The sequence below is a fragment of the Salvelinus fontinalis genome, unplaced genomic scaffold, assembly GCF_029448725.1.
Source record: "Salvelinus fontinalis isolate EN_2023a unplaced genomic scaffold, ASM2944872v1 scaffold_1233, whole genome shotgun sequence".
Classification (NCBI taxonomy): domain Eukaryota; kingdom Metazoa; phylum Chordata; class Actinopteri; order Salmoniformes; family Salmonidae; genus Salvelinus; species Salvelinus fontinalis.
In genome coordinates this window covers 8,281-25,678 of record NW_026601442.1, presented here as the reverse complement: position 1 = coordinate 25,678, position 17,398 = coordinate 8,281, and the positions used below count along the sequence as shown (strand labels likewise).

The 17,398-nt window shown below is 46.3% G+C and overlaps 2 protein-coding genes across 2 annotated transcripts; both read right to left on the bottom strand.

Annotated features, from left to right (window-relative positions):
• Window positions 1-521: 521 nt before the first annotated feature.
• LOC129848853 (protein FAM8A1-like) lies at window positions 522-5,570 on the bottom strand. The gene is made up of 5 exons (XM_055915947.1): window positions 5,055-5,570; window positions 4,172-4,292; window positions 3,662-3,785; window positions 3,136-3,275; window positions 522-2,913 (listed from the first exon to the last, which is right to left on the bottom strand). The coding sequence occupies exons 1-5, from the start codon at window positions 5,533-5,535 to the stop codon at window positions 2,769-2,771; spliced, it is 1,011 nt and encodes a 336-aa protein (XP_055771922.1). The 5' UTR covers window positions 5,536-5,570; the 3' UTR covers window positions 522-2,768.
• A 4,305-nt stretch (window positions 5,571-9,875) lies between these two features.
• LOC129848854 (fatty acid-binding protein, adipocyte-like) lies at window positions 9,876-11,751 on the bottom strand. Its single transcript, XM_055915949.1, has 4 exons — window positions 11,581-11,751; window positions 11,296-11,468; window positions 11,066-11,167; window positions 9,876-10,077 (listed from the first exon to the last, which is right to left on the bottom strand). The coding sequence occupies exons 1-4, from the start codon at window positions 11,651-11,653 to the stop codon at window positions 10,024-10,026; spliced, it is 402 nt and encodes a 133-aa protein (XP_055771924.1). The 5' UTR covers window positions 11,654-11,751; the 3' UTR covers window positions 9,876-10,023.
• Window positions 11,752-17,398: the final 5,647 nt, after the last annotated feature.

The window sequence follows — 17,398 nt, the reverse complement described above, 5'->3', positions numbered from 1 at the left end:
ATAAGTTAAAAAAAAACTAAATATACAAATTAACTAATACAAAAAATACAAAAAAGTCAGTTTGGTGGAAACACCACTGATGGGAAAATGCTACTGTTTTCTTTATTCCGATTTTAGAATATTTGCATGAAAATCTGTCGTAAATTGGATGCAAACCGAGCTAGTGTCCGACGTGGAGTCAAGACGAAGTTAAAACTTATCCAACGTCGAGACCAATACACTGTAGACGGGTCTGGAATAATGCAACACTGGTGTGTTGTTGCATGGCAGAACTAGCTACGGGGTCTAGCCAATCAATGTATTTATTTAGCCAGGATAGTTCAGTGACCAGGGCCCATAGGCTGCACCGTTCGGGACGCCCTGAGTGATCCAGTGGTCTCCATTTGCCAGTACAATATGTCATGGTATTGTTGGGGTGATTACACCTCATAACAGAATGCTTTGGTACATATCGATATCATCACACAGACACCAAGGAAACTGAACTGTTGCCATGACTGTTCCATGAAATTTGAATTCCATTATCTGTAAAACAATGATCAATCATGTTTTATTCATGTGAATTATAATCCATAGAAAGTGCAAATTCAACAACGAAATGTGCTGACAATTCCAACTAATACACCAAGCTCATTTACTAAAATAAAATAATTAGTACACAAACATATTTCATAAATTAATGTATAAAACTGCAAATAAAATACATCAATAGTGTACTATCATCCCATGGTATTAGATGTAGCCTAGCAACTGAATTAAGAGAGTTTTTGAATTACTTACATTTTATACCGGGCCATTTTCTTTATACTGTTACTGTACTTTAACAAATGTATAGCAATACTGTAGTACTTATATTCTATAATCAAGGCAAATATATTAAAATGACAACAATGGATAGGTAACATGTTAGGAAGACAGGCAATCCTGTCACTTTGGACTTAAAACAACAAACGGAAATTAGAATCTTAGTTAGCCGACATCTAATTCTGAAAAACATTTGGACTCAATACTCAGGTATTCACCGTTTTTTCCCAGAAATTCTGGCTAAAGTATTCCCGGATTTCTTGCTTATTCCCTTCAGAATTTGGGAATCTTCAAACTGGGACTTCTGGAAAACCTATGAATTTTGGGGAAATGTCCAGAATTGAAAGCCTATTGGCACCTCATATGGTAGTAGTATTTAGTGACAGACACAATCATAATACGGTCCGCTTGAAGCACGCAAAATGTTTTCATCTCCGTGGCTAAATGGGACATGGTGACAGGTTTGGTGGTCATGGGTACATTTAGACAACAAGATGAGACCAATCATTAACTTACCCCTTAATACTTGTTGAGTTCATTAAGCAGTTTTACCACAGCCTGCACGAATGAAGTGACGGAGAACACCATGCCACTCACTCCAGCTTTCTGGTATTTGGTCAAGTATTTCATGTTACAAAGTTTAAGGAATAATTTAGATAGCGATTCAATTACGATGGAAGTTCCCAACATAAATACAGTCCGAAGTAACAAATGTGTTTTTCCATGTTAGATCAGATAGTATATCAACTGAAACACGTCATATGGCGCTCCTGAGTGGCGCAGCGGTCTATTGCACTGCATCTCAGTGCTGGAGGCGTCCCTACAGACCCTGGTTCGATTCCAGGCTGTATCACAACCGGACGTTATTGGGAGTCCCATAGGGCGGCGCGCAATGGGCCCAGCTTCGCCCGTGTTAGGGCTTGGCCGGGGTAGGCCATCATTGTAAATAAGAATTTGTTCTTAACTGACTTGCCTAGGTTAAAGGTTAAATAAATATCCTCTTGAGCATTGAGATAATACACGTGAAAGTTTATACTGAATCAGCCCAGGTGTTCTGTTATGTTAACAGATCCAAAATAAAGCTATTTTATAGTCTGATGACAACCAAAGAAATGTCTAGTTGTAACCAGATAATGATTAGACAATAATCTACCCATAGTGCAGTGAGACGCGAGGGCAATGTCAACCAAACCATTAGCATGTTGTGATTCTAGGAGTGTTGGATTGTTACTAAGCAATATCTTAAAATAAGCCAAATTATAAAACTGCATCAATATGCTGATAGGCTAAAACTACTAAATAACTATTCTCTCGTCTTCCACGTCCTCATTCTAGAGATTACATTTTCATTTAATTAATTTTGAAAAACAAAGACAATTAAATTAATACATTTAATAACTTCTCCTGAAAAAAGTTGATTCCTCAGTGCTTCCTAACTGATCGGGTGCTAATTTGCATACTACCATCGCACAAATCTAAAAAGGTAGAACATATTCCTCCTCTGAAAAACAACCAGAGTACAGTAGTTGAGAAACAAGAGATGGTTCTAGAAACTCTGACGTCATATAGAAGAGCTGTGAGAGGGACCTAGATACTGATGATGTCATACTGTATTTTCTGTCTTCAGGCTTATGCAGAGCTTTCGCCTCCCCTCATCGTTTTTGCAGAGTGGTTCCCAGTTCAGTTGTCTCCCCATAGCCTAGTGACACTAGGCTGCCTTAGTGCTGGAGTAGTGGTGTCACTTTCAATCGGAGGACGGACTCACTGTAATGGATGGAACGGAATTGATGGTTTCCATGTGCTTGATACCATTCCATTCAATCCACTCCAGCCATTATTATGAGACGTCCTCCCCTCACCAGCCTCCTCTGTACTGCAGGGTTGAGAGCAACATGTACCTCTTCAAATAAAATAGTAGCCAGGTCCCAGCCAGGCTTTAGCTTGGCCTTAACCAATCAGAATGGTCATCTGGCTCCGGTGCGCTTGACAACGATAGTGCCAGCCACCATGTCATACACAGTCCTGTTGTGTTGGAAGAAGAAGACCGTGATGAAGGCTGGGAACAAGAAGGCAATGGAGAAGTTTTTGTTCAAGGCTCGGACTGTCGATCTGAAGAGGGACACAGGAACAAGACGTGTGAAAGTCACGGAGATGATAGAAACAACAACAGATGAGCAGAACATCAAGGGACTTCATCTAATGGCCAGATTGTCATGTTTCACCTCATCACCACTTCAAAAATCAAGTGTCAAATAACCAAATGAGCTGGTTTATTATTTCACAACACGTGGATTGATGAGAAGGTTGGTGTTGGTGTGATCCACTACTTACGCAGAGAGAGTGACGTTAGTGGCAGGCACCACAAGGACCCGGTTGGGTTGAACCAGGACGGAGGAATCACAGCTGATCACTCTGAGACCAATGAGAAACTTCCCCGGAGTGGCGCCCCCTGCTCCCCAGATACACACAATCTGACAGGAGACAATCAATCAATAAAACCGTACTATCAACAGAGGGAACTTGTATTTGCAGACAGAGAGGAGAAACATGATCAAATACACAGAATCCATATCAAATTGTTTTTTAACTATCACACTGCAACTTCAGGACAAAGACAGAAACATCATCACACTGCAACTTCAGGACAAAGACAGAAACATCAGCACACTGCAACTTCAGGACAAAGACAGAAACATCAGCTCACTGCAACTTCAGGACAAAGACAGAAACATCAGCACACTGCAAGGTCAGGACAAAAACAGTCAAGGGTCATTTCACAGCCCAGAGACATTTAAGCAGAAAATAAAAAATTCTATGTGATTTCTGTTCATAGTAGCAGTTTGATTTGTCACCTGACCTCATAGAAACACACTAGTATCCGGTAGACCAGGGCGACCAGCATCATCTTCTGGAGTTCTTCCATGGACGTGTCTTCATCTATTTCCTCCACAATGAAATGCATGGCAAACTTGGAAATGTCCCTGAAAGAAAAATACAAATTATTCTTCAATCATGACTATATACAGTAGGTATGCTATGCATGCTACAAATGATTCTTCATTAAAATATACAGTAGTTATGGATGCTACAAATGATTCTTCAATCATGACTATATACAGTAGGTATGCATGCTACAAATTATTCTTCAATCATAACTATATACACAGTAGGCATTGGACCGATCTTTACCATCACCGATGGAGTGCAAAACATATACATTTCTAGGATGTTGAAATAAAATACTATTCCCTGTAGTGCACTACTTTTGATCAGGGGCCCATAGAGGGGGGCCCAATAGAGCTCTGGTCTAAAGGAAAGCACTATAGGGAATAGAAGAACAGAAACATTTGTGTTACACTAAACTCACTTCATCCCACTCAGATGCATGATGCTGAGAATAATAGTTGCTTTGATGAAGAACAGAATGAAGAAATCCACCATTTCAGCCATGAACCTTTGAAGAGGAGAGGGAATACTGTATTCTCGACCTGCAAACACATACAACACATTTACATTTGAGTCATTTAGCAGACGCCAGGGGTCACCAAACTCTTTCCATTCGGCGCCCCCCTTCCAGCGTTGGGGAACATCCCGGGCCACCCCTGTGTTCATGACACAAACTGTTCACACTCCTCGTTGGTGGAGAGAATTTTGCAGGTTTAAAGCTTATTTCCTGCAATTCTACACATTTTGTCATGTGGTGCAAAGAAAATGTTGCCGTTTTAAAGCACATTTTCTTGGAATTATATACACTTTGCCATGTCTAATGTGAATTCATGTGATATTTGAGTGACCAAAGTTGCCGACCCAAAGTTTGGGAACCACTGATTTAGCAGATGCTTTTATCCAGAGCATCTTCGTGAGTAAAAACATTTTCATATTGATTTTCTGTACTGGTCCCCCATGGGGATCAAACCCACAACCCTGGTGCTGCAAGCACCATGCTCTACCAAATGACCCACAGACGTCGCCAACACATTCATTGATGATGGTTATTGTCCTTCAAGAGGAAATTCCTTGTTTCAAAATTGTTAATATGCCTAGGTTGGGAGTCTTTAGCAACCCTGGCCTATAGCAGATGAGCCTATGGTTTGAACTTTAGCAGACAACAGAGGGCACTATTTTCATAATTCATCACTGTAAAAGGCCTGTCATGTTGCTTTAGCTCAAACACTTCTTTAGCTATTTAGCGTTATCATATTAGACACATTAACCAAATACAATAATAACAACATGTGTCTGATAGCTACCTGGCCGTTGTGCATTGCCGTTCTGTTGTGGTTGTTGTTGCGCTGGTACTGAAGTGGACACAGCACCACTCCCAGCCGTTTCCCCAGGCGGAATTCCAGCCGCGGGGATGGCGGTTGGATACGTCGACAATGGGAGTCCAAATGGATTATTGTACCAGTTCTGAGCATCAAAATTAGGGAAATCCGCTGGCCAGACAGGTGCAGTGAATGGTTGCACTGGTTGCGGTGCAAAATACGGAGGAGAAGACACTGCCAGCCAACTTTGCCAGTTCACATATGCCGTGTAGTACTGCCACATCCACCCCTGCAACTTTTCACAGTACTCCGAGGTTGTACGTGTTTCGACAGTGCCCTTTCCACTTTCCGAAGTGTCTTGGTGACGTAATTTCGGCGTATTTTCGCCGATATCTAGCTTCTCTCTAATATTAAAAGACATGTTTTTCTTATCGACTTGTCTGTTTGTGTTCTCCAAATCAGCCATGTTTAACGCCGACGTCACATCCGGAAGGATGTTTCCATTTCCGTAAAGAAAATATACGATTTCTGGAATAACATCATTACTGTGATAATAATTGCTAATATTTTGCGAGTAAGCTGTATTCAAAGAGGTAAACAATATCGATGATAAAACAATCACTCACAGCAACATTTCATTAAATAAATCGTTTCGTCATCCCATTCCCAGCCTGGCCGAAATTAACACCGTGCACTTCTATGTACCACTAGGGCGCAGCACTGCTACCCTTATAGTGAAAGACGCAGAGCATTGGAAATACACTGACTAGCCTTCTGTACCAGATAGTATTATTGACTGTTCTTCACTCCAATCACAATGAATTAGACTATGGTCTTTAGTTCCAAACCCATCACTAATAGCCATATTATTTTCACCTATCCTGTTTTCAGATCATTGCCAAAGAATGACCAGAGAAAGAGAGGAGATCTTTGTTCCATTAAGGCCTGGTATATCCTTGAAATGACTTACATCTCACACATTCAATGGATGACTGGGGGTGCAGTGTGCACCACCTTGTCCTGCAAATCTCCCACTGTTTGTATATTTTATATAGCAATAGTAGGCTATTTAGCCACTCAGTGTTTTTTGCACTTTGAGAATTGTGAAATTGAATGCATCTGATATGCCCTCTATTTCCACCACTACTGCTTTTCTTAACGTTTTACAGCAAGCAAACAGTTAATAAGTTCAATTACATTACAGCCTTCGTCTCAGAATTCCTTAGCCAAGTAATTTCCAAGAACTTGCCAATCAGTTCTTTGATGCCTCAAAGTAAAATAAATCTGTTCAAAGGACCCCTGCCACTACCACAGCGTCTAAAGAAAAATCTGAGGCACAAGGCCATTTTCAAAGAACTGCCTTAAGTAAGCTTAACCTAAACAACAATGTGGTTATTCAACCGGAACAATCGGACACTCAGGGTTCCGTCGTTCTTTGGCAGATCAGATTGTAATAGAAAGTCCCTGAATGTGTTCTCATGATACAGGGGACTGGTAAGTTGAGTAGGGGTGGACAGGGGACTGGTAAGTTGAGTAGAGGTGGACAGGGGACTGGTAAGTTGAGTAAGGATGGACAGGGGACTGGTAAGTTGAGTAGGGGTGGACAGGGGACTGGTAAGTTGAGTAGGGGTAGACAGGGGACTGGTAAGTTGAGTAGGGGTGGACAGGGGACTGGTAAGTTGAGTGGGGGGGGACAGGGGACTGGTAAGTTGAGTAGGGGTTGACAGGGGACTGGTAAGTTGAGTAAGGGTTGACAGGGGACTGGTAAGTTGAGTAAGGGTGGACAGGGGACTAGTAAGTTAAGTAGGGGTGGACAGGGACTGGTAAGTTAAGTAGGGGTGGACAGGGGACTGGTAAGTTGAGTAGGGGTGGACAGGGGACTGGTAAGTTGAGTAGGGTTGGACAGGGGACTGGTAAGTTGAGTAGGGGTGGACAGGGGATATAGTAAGGAGAAGAAAAGGGAAAATGGAGCGAAAGAGTAACAAAAATGTCATTGGAGTGTGTGCAAATGTGTGTGTGTGTGTGCGTACATGTGCGTGTGTGTCCTTGGTCTTATTCAACTTGGCTAGGTCAGCTTTCATTAATCAGGACAGATTGCTGCAGGAGCAGGCTGCAGGAGCACCACCCATGGTCATAATCATTCACTAAAACCCCCAAATCTTTCGGAGAATTTGGCCCCAACCTACTGCCCCAGAAAGCCCTAATTAAAGGAATTAGGTGCACTTGCTTGGACTGGAAGTCTGTGGCTGTATCCTAAATGGCACCCTATTCCCTATTTAGAGCATTTCTTTTGACCAGAGCCCTATGGACCCCCCTATGGGCCCTAGTCAAAAGTAGTGCACTATATAGGGAATTGGCTGCCATTTGGGATGAAGTCTTTGCATCCACAACAATTAGCCTGTTACAGATGAGAGGTCACAACGTAGACCTTAAACTGGGAGCTTTCTGATCCAATAGTTATGTGCATACTTGATACATTTGGCAAACACAATGTTCGAGGAATAGGTTGGTCTTGGTTTTCAAGAAACACTCCCGGATGTGTTGACTGAACTATCGTGTGTGTGTGTGTGTGTGTGTGTGTGTGTGTGTGTGCGTGTGGGTGTAACCAACTAGCTTGCAACTGTAGTGACGCTATCATGACAAATCAACACTTAGTTTCAAAAAGCACATGAGATCATGTGTGAAAAATCTGACCATGAAGCAAAAGACAGTTGGTCTTCTCTCAAGGTCTGCATCCCAAATGACACCCGATTCCCTTTATAGTGCATTGGGCTCTGGTCGAAAGTAGTGCACTATGCAGGGAATAGGGGGACATTTGTGATGCAGAAGGTTAGGCCCGGGTCAAAAGTAGTGCACTATGCAGGGAATAGGGAGACATTTGTGATGCAGAAGGTTAAGGTTTACAATTGCATCTCAACCCAGAGCCAGATACAAAAAGGTGCTTGTCATTCATTCATTCATCAGTCTAGCTCCATTAGGCAGCAACAGCAATACTAATCCAGTGGTATTACAACTTTAATACTCAGAACTTACTCTGTATATAAAGAAGAGCTTTTTGCTGTGTTCCTAACCAAGTGGGAGGTGGGATGTTACCAGTTGTGAAGCCTTACTCTGTTCATGAACAAGAGACTGTTATTGCTGTGTTCCTAACCAAGTGGGAGGTGGGATGTTACCAGTTGTGAAGCCTTACTCTGTTCATGAACAAGAGACTGTTATTGCTGTGTTCCTAACCAAGTGGGAGGTGGGATGTTACCAGTTGTGAAGCCATAAATACCAGTTAGATGCATTCGCGTGCTTTGAACTTGAGGAACGCTGATTGGCTAATGGCTAACAAGCTACGTAAACCATAATCTAACATCAGAGGTCCGCATGTGGGAGAAGTGGGAGCTCAGGATGATAGTTTCCCACTAGTAATTACCAGTTGGAAGGGCGTTCAAATGGATTTTCCCCCAGTCGTATGTGGTAAATTCCCACTTAGTTACGTACGCAGCATAAGGCGTCAGGCATCATCTAATGGGTGCTGGAAGGCTATGAAGAGGGCTGGACAGTACTCCCTCTTGCATTGTGCATTCTTATTGGATGCAACATTTTTGGGACCAGTTGGAAATGAGCTCATTTGGACTAATCTTTCTGGGAGATTTCTGTATTTGGTTAGCCCATAACAGTAGGGCGATATTGGTCAGTCTTATGGGAGATGGCATAACCTTTACTTTTTGGACTACATGACTCCTCCCAAATGAGCACCCCATTCCATAGAAGCACTGGCACATCTAAACCTCTGACAAACTTAACTTTGTCTTGAAATGTCACAATTTCTGGTCTTGGGTCTACATACTAACCTGTCAGGGCTCATTTATCCCAGAGGTAGGCCTACAACAGAACAGTCAAACCAGAATAAGTACTATGTAGAATGTAAGCCAATGATATATTTTTTTAAATAGTCAACTTGGCACCTGTACTTGTAGTTTGAGAATTTTAAAATTTGGCACCCAGCCTGGGTAAGCTTGTGATTTCCCACCCACGATGAATGGGTTCTGGATTCATTACAAAAGTAATGAACAAAAGTTGACAAGGGCCCTTAAGGCTTGTGAAAACTAGTGCACTATAAAGCTAACAGGGTGCCATTTAGGACACAGCCAAGTGAGATGATCACTTTCAAGTAGGACCTTTCCTAGAGAGTCTTGGAACAAACAGCAGTGATGCAGTCATAACAGCAGCAGTACCACTGGGCAGACCACTTGTCCCAGTAATCAAATTCAGAAGCACCTGAATGGTGCTGAAAAGTTTACAGCATAGAACAGTCCTAAATGGGCAAAGACACTCAATACAGGTTTTAAAGTTCAGTAATATATAATTAGCAGCAGCAAGCCAAATATGAAGGCATCCAGGGTTTAGTTTCCATGCCATTGCTCAGACAATACTTGGTGTTCCTCAGTTTAGGAATGGTGATAGCAGTTTCACAATAAAAATAATTTCCCCCCACTAGTCAGTCATGTAATTTTTTGCTTAATATTGTAGACAAAAGGTCCATTTTGGACATTCTCTGTCACCAGTCCTCAAAATAGGTACATTGTGAAATCAATGTATTTTGCAGTGAACACTTAGTGTAGCGCACTCAGAGCAAGCTAACATCAATTTATTGGAGAAATTGACACTGAAATGTATTGAATGTTAGCACCACCTACAACCAAGGTACTCAGGATAGACCTTCAGAGATTTGCCCGTTTGTAATCCACATTGATTAAGTTCAATGAATAGGCCTTAGCCTCCAAACTGGCCTACATATTGCAATGAAGGAAATACCACTTTTCACTAAGGAGAACAATTGACTTTATTGAAAGCTTCATGGGATTTTGGTACCAATTGAGTCAGTGAATTTAACATGGTAGGTATTGAACAGATAATATGCATGTTTTTGATTTGCTGGTGAGGTCTTCAATTCAGCAGACTGGATTCACACCTCTTTCTCATAGGTCCTTAGCGCCACCACATCATCCATTACACATTTCTGGAAAAGAGAGCAGTACACGCTTTAGGTCATGCAATGACACCCATGTCAGAACCTAAAACTCAAAATGTAATGACACATTCAGTGCGCAGTGATGAACAAACCACCAAATCATCCTGAGTGCATCAGTCGTTCCACTAAACTGCAGTCTGAATGAGCCAAACCATGTTAACTTCCTTTAAACTGAAGGGCATCAGAAGCTAAATGTGACAGGGTAGGAGTTAAAATATCAAATATAAAAAGGGAACTGACAATGTTGGTCAATGAACAGAGCGTAGATAAGTTAACAGGTTTTATACAACGCTGTCTAAACCCTGGATGACTGACAGGGGCACTGTATTGATGCCACTGTGCAGGCACCTTAGTACTCAATTATAAAATATGTTGGAATCTATATTAATTCATTCTATAAGACAATTTTAAATTATGTGAGCTAAATAGTGCATTATAAAACTGATGTTACTGTCCCCACTACAACCCCCCCCCCCCAAAAAAAAACATTCCATTGAAATACTGTAGAATTCCATTCATTCCTATGGAGGACTGCTCCTACTGGAAAGTGCCAATATGGCGAACAGCAGCAAAGCCTCGCAATGGCAAAGCCAACACATGCATCAGCAATCCCGGGGTTATGTAAGTCATTGGTTTTATTAGCACTCGATTACCAATTAATCCTTTAGTTTAAAAAAGGTAGCGTGTTGCACATGACTGCAATTGTTTATCAAGCCACGCTTCCCAGCCAAAATTATAAAGGACATTTTGAACACGTCCGTGCGTAAAAACGCGTGCCATCCTTGTTGGTACCCCAGGAGAACGCAATTTGCAAGAGATGGACGACAACGTGTATTGCATATTGACGATAACATGCACCATTGAACAATATTGCAATATCAAGCATGGACATATTCCAAAATACGCGTATCAAAAAGGCATATTTTATGTCCAACCAAGCAGAGAAGGGAAAAGCAATAAAGAGATTAAACCTTACCGCAATCAATTTTCCATCTTGCAACTCCCGCTCGAGCGTGGTAGTCTTGCCGTCCCAAGTCTGTTTTTGCACCAGTTTTCCGTTCTCAAAAGTCACCAGAGTCTGGAAATAGAGTAGTGTCACGAGGGCACATGACTCCATCAAGTTTAAAGTAAAAAATAAATGCAACTCAATTGTAAACCACACTACTGTAACAACCGGCATGTCTATGGTGTGGATTCTGCACCCACCTTGGTTTTCCTGTCATCTGCAGTCATCTCGTCGAATTCTTCATTCAATTTAAACTTGGTCTCTGTGGTTTTGAAAGTGCTCTGGGATTTCATTGATATTACACCGTCGTCGATGCTGAACAGCAAATTGGGCTTCGCCATATTCCCCATCTGCCGAGTAGCAAAGCCCACACCTGTGAAACAAACGGATATTTATCTAGCCAATTTTAGTAGGGTTCTAGATCGACATGCAACATTGTCTTTCATTTAAAAAAAACAGCTTCATTTATAAAGGTAAGACTTTACCTATTGCCTTCATATATTCATCAAAATTCTCGCTGGAAGTCATCTTCCAAGTTCCAACGAATGCCTCGACCATGTTGTAAATGTTAGCTAATCAACAACACAAACCACGTTATTCACTCACAAACTCACACTGCTTCGACTCTGCAATAATTACATCTGGGCCTGTTGTCATATTTGAAGCCTCCCCTAGCACGTGCTTACCCATGCAAGCCAATCAAGTGCTAGAACTGGTTCTTCCATGGAAACGGAGAGGATGAGGGGCGGGGAATAAATTATATTCGGGCAGGGGCACAGACTGCACTGTCTTTGGCAGGGGTCTTCAACCTTTTCTTACCCAGAGACCCCCCTGCCAGGCAAACCGGAGACCAAGGAACCCCAATCACATGTTAGCAAAAATAGATTTAAAAACATCACGTACTGTATCTTGTCTTATCATCAGGTGAATGATAATGTCAAGGAGTAGTAATCAACATTTTCAAATGAATAGATTTGGTAGATAGTTTTTCATTATTTTGACCTCAACACATGATAGCCTAATTGGAAGAGAACGTGTAAACCCTAACATAGCCAATTAGCTAGAAAGGTAACTCATTTTCACTAAGAGCAGCTGTTTAGCTGGTAAAACAGAGATTAAAGACAACAAGGATGTGTTGGCATAAATGAATGTACACGTCAAGAAAGCCTACCAGCAGCCAGCGGCTCTTGAAGCAATGGCCGCCTATTCCAGGCGCTTTTTGAAATTGTGATTTGCTCAATATTAGGAATTGGAGAAAAAAAAACAATTTTCTACTGTGGGTACGTAATACACATTTTGTTTATTCCATTATTCCATTATATTATTCCATTATATTCATAAAAACATTTAAATAAATACAAATATTTTTCACTTTTTTATTTATTTTAATATATACACTACCCTTCAAAAGTTTGGGGTCACTTAGAAATGTCCTTGTTTGTGAAAGAAAAGCACATTTTTGCACATTAAAATAACATACAATTTATCAGAAATACAGTGTAGACATTGTTAACGTTGTAAATGACTATTGTAGCTGGAAACGGCAGAAGTTTTATGGAATATCTACATAGACGTACAGAGGCCCATTATCAGCAACCATCACTCCTGTGTTCCTATGGCATGTTGTGTTAGCTAATCCAAGTCTATCATTTGAAAAGGCTAATTGATCATTAGAAAACTCTTTTGCAATTATGTTAGCACAGCTGAAAACTGTTGTGATGAATAAAGAAGCAAGAAAACTGTCATTCTTTAGACTAGTTGAGTGTCTGGAGCATCATCATTTGAGTGTCTGGAGCATCATCAAAATGGCCAGAAACAAAGACCTTTCTTCTGAAATTATATTCTTGTTCTGAGAAATTAAGGCTATTCCATGTGAGAAATTGCCAAGAAACTGAAGATCTCGTACAACGCTGTGTACTACTCCCTTCACAGAACAGCGCAAACTGGCTCTAACAGGAATAGAAAGAGGAGTCGGAGGCCCCGGTGCACAACTGAGAAGAGGACAAGTACATTAGAGTGTCTAGTTTGAGAAACAGACGCCTCACAAGTCCTCAACTGGCAGCTTCATTAAATAGTACCCGCAAAACACCAGTCTCAACGTCAACAGTGAAGAGGCTGGGATGCTGGCCTTCTAGGCAGAGTTGCAAAGAAAAAGCCATATCTCAAACTGGCCAATAAAAGATTAAGGTGGTCAAAGAACACAGACACTGGACAGAGGAGCCCCACGGTGGAGGTGTCATAATACCCATTAAACTTAGAGGTCAAACAGGGAAATGGTTCCAAACGTTTTTCCACCATTCATTTTTCCCATAGTGGATTTTAGAAACACTTAAAATAAGGGCTGTGTATCATGTAGACTTAACCTGGCGTGATGTTTTGATAACCATGTCAATCAAGTTCGGACAAGGTGACTTTTATCAATATATTCTTCTCTATTTGCTCTCAGATTCTAAAATGCTAATTTTAATCAAACTAGACATCAAATCAAATCAAACTTTATTTGTCACATGCACCGAATACAACAAGTGTAGACTTTACCGTGAAATGCTTACTTACAAGCCCTTAACCAACAGTGCAGTTCAAGAAGAGTTAAGAAAATATTTACCAATGTCACGTTCCTGACCTATTTCTGTTAATTTGTTATATGTGTTAGTTGGTCAGGACGTGAGTTTGGGTGGGCATTCTATGTTTTCTGTTTCTGTGTTGGTTTTGGGTTGCCTGGTATGGCTCTTAATTAGAGGCAGGTGTTTGGCGTTCCTCTAATTAAGAGTCATATTTAGGTAGGCGTTGTCACAGTGTTCGTTGTGGGTGATTGTCTTCCGTGTCTGTGTATATGTTTGCACCATACGGGACTGTTTACGGTTTGTTCGGTTTATGTAGTCTGTTCCCTATTCGTGTGTTCTTCTTGTTTTATGTAAGTTCGTCGTCTAGGTCTGTCTACACCGTTTGTTGTTTTGTTAGTTTAGTTAAGTTCGTGTTTTCTTTAATAAATTATGTGTTCAAACTCCACTGCGCCTTGGTTCGATCAATACTCCTCCTTTTCGGGCGAAGAGGAGGAGGACCACCGTTACAGAATCACCCACCAAATCTCCAGAACCAAGCAGTGGAGTAAACGGAGTAAGGGACAGGAAAAGAAGGAGGAATGGACTTGGGACGATATATTGGACGGGAAAGGTTGCTACACATGGGAGGAGATCCTGGCTGGTAGGGATCGCCTTCCATGGGAACAGCTGGAGGCACTGAGGAGAGCAGAGGCTACCGGAGAGAGGAACCGGAGTTATGAGGGAATGCAAAAGCCCATGAGTAACACCCAAAAATTTCTTGGGGGGGGCTAAGAGGTAGTGGGCCAAGGGCAGGTAGGAGACCTGCGCCCACTTCCCAGGCTTACCGTGGAGAGCGGGAGTACGGGCAGGCGCCGTGTTAAGCAGTAGAGCGCACGGTGTCTCCTGTACGAGTGCATAGCCCAGTGCGGGTTATTCCACCTCCCCGCACTGGTAGGGCTAGATTGGGTATTGAGCCAGGTGTCATGAGGCCGGCTCAACGCGTCTGGTCTCCAGTGCGTCTCCTCGGGCCGGCATACATGGCACCTGCCTTATGCATGGTTTCCCGGTTCGCCTACATAGGCCGGTGCGGGTTATTCCACCTCCCCGCACTGGTCGGGCGACCGGGAGCATTCAACCAGGTAAGGTTGGGCAGGCTCAATGCTCAAGAGTGCCAGTACGCCTCCATGGTCCAGTATTTCCGGCGCCACCTCCCCGCCCCAGCCTAGTACCTACAGTGCCTACACTACGCACTAGGCTACCAGTGCGTCTCCTGAGCCCAGTTCCTCCTCCACGCACTCTCCCTGTAGTGCGTGTATCCAGTTCGGTGCCTCCAGTTCCGGCACCACGCACTAAGCCTCCTGTGCGTCTCCAGAGCCCTGTACACACTGTTTCTTCTCCCCCTACTAATCCTGATGTGCTTGTCCTCAGCCCGGTGTCACCAGTGCCGGTACCACGCACCAGGTATAGAGTGGGCTTTGAGAGTACAGTGTGCCCTGTCCCTGCTCCCCGCACTAGTATGAAGGTGCGTGTCCTTAGCCCGGTGCCTCCAGTTCCGGCACCACGCACCAGGTCTACAGTGCGCCTTATCCGGCCAGAGCCATCCGTCTCCCCAGCGCCATCTGAGCCATCCGTCTCCCCAGCGCCATCTGAGCCATCCGTCTCCCCAGCGCCATCTGAGCCATCCGTCTCCCCAGCGCCATCTGAGCCATCCGTCTCCCCAGCGCCATCTGAGCCATCCGTCTCCCCAGCGCCATCTGAGCCATCCGTCTCCCCAGCGCCGTCTGAGCCATCCGTCTGCCATGAGCCTGCAAAGCCGCCCGTCTGCCATGAGCCTGCAAAGCCGCCCGTCTGCCATGAGCCTACAGAGCCGCCCGCCAGACAGGAGCCGCTAGAGCCGCCCGCCAGACAGGAGCCGCTAGAGCCGCCCGCCAGACAGGAGCCGCCAGAGCCGCCCGCCAGACAGGAGCCGCCAGAGCCGCCCGCCAGACAGGAGCCGCCAGAGCCGCCCGCCAGACAGGAGCCGCCAGAGCCGCCCGCCAGACAGGAGCCGCCAGAGCCGCCCGCCAGACAGGAGCCGCCAGAGCCGCCCGCCAGAGCCGCCCGCCAGACAGCAGCCGCCAGAGCCGCCCGCCAGACAGCAGCCGCCAGAGCCGCCCGCCAGACAGGATCCGCCAGAGCCGCCCGCCAGACAGGAGCCGCCAGAGCCGCCCGCCAGACAGGAGCCGCCAGAGCCGCCCGCCAGACAGGAGCCGCCAGAGCCGCCCGCCAGACAGGAGCCGCCAGAGCCACCCGCCAGACAGGAGCCGCCAGAGCCGCCCGCCAGACAGGAGCCGCCAGAGCCGCCCGCCAGACAGGAGCCGCCAGAGCCGCCCGCCAGACAGGATCCGCCAGAGCCGCCCGCCAGACAGGAGCCGCCAGAGCCGCCCGCCAGACAGGAGCCGCCAGAGCCGCCCGCCAGACAGGAGCCGCCAGAGCCGCCCGCCAGACAGCAGCCGCCAGAGCCGCCCGCCAGACAGGATCCGCCAGAGCCGCCCGCCAGACAGGAGCCGCCAGAGCCGCCCGCCAGACAGGAGCCGCCAGAGCCGCCCGCCAGACAGGAGCCGCCAGAGCCGCCCGCCAGACAGGAGCCGCCAGAGCCGCCCGCCAGACAGGATCCGCCAGAGCCGCCCGCCAGACAGGATCCGCCAGAGCCGCCCGCCAGACAGGATCCGCCAGAGCCGCCCGCCAGACAGGATCCGCCAGAGCCGCCCGCCAGACAGGATCCGCCAGAGCCGCCCGCCAGACAGGATCCGCCAGAGCCGCCCGCCAGACAGGATCCGCCAGAGCCGCCCGCCAGACAGGATCCGCCAGAGCCGCCCGCCAGACAGGATCCGCCAGAGCCGCCCGCCAGACAGGATCCGCCAGAGCCGCCCGCCAGACCGGATCCGCCAGAGCCGCCCGCCAGACAAGATCCGCCAGAGCCGCCCGCCAGACAGGATCCGCCAGAGCCGCCCGCCAGACAAGATCCGCCAGAGCCGCCCGCCAGACAGGATCCGCCAGAGCCGCCCGCCAGACAGGATCCGCCAGAGCCGCCCGCCAGACAGGATCCGCCAGAGCCGCCCGCCAGACAGGATCCGCCAGAGCCGCCCGCCAGACAGGATCCGCCAGAGCCGCCCGCCAGACAGGATCCGCCAGAGCCGCCCGCCAGACAGGATCCGCCAGAGCCGCCCGCCAGACAGGATCCGCCAGAGCCGCCCGCCAGACAGGATCCGCCAGAGCCGCCCGCCAGACAGGATCCGCCGAGAGCCGCCCGCCAGACAGGATCCGCCGAGAGCCGCCAACCAGACAGGATCCGCCGAGAGCCGCCAACCAGCCAGGATCCTCCGAGAGCCGCCAGCCAGCCAGGATCCTCCGAGAGCCGCCAGCCAGCCAGGATCCTCCGAGAGCCGCCAGCCATGAGCGTCGAGAGCCGCCAGCCAGCCATGATCGTCGAGACCCGCCAGCCAGCCATGAGCGTCGAGAGCCGCCAGCCAGCCATGAGCGTCGAGAGCCGCCAGCCAGCCATGAGCGTCGAGCCGTCAGCCTGCCATGAGCGTCGAGAGCCGTCAGCCTGCCATGAGCGTCGAGAGCCGTCAGCCTGCCATGAGCGCCGAGAGCCGTCAGCCTGCCATGAGCGTCGAGAGCCGTCAGCCTGCCATGAGCGTCGAGAGCCGTCAGCCTGCCATGAGCGTCGAGAGCCGTCAGCCTGCCATGAGCGCCGAGAGCCGTCAGCCTGCCATGA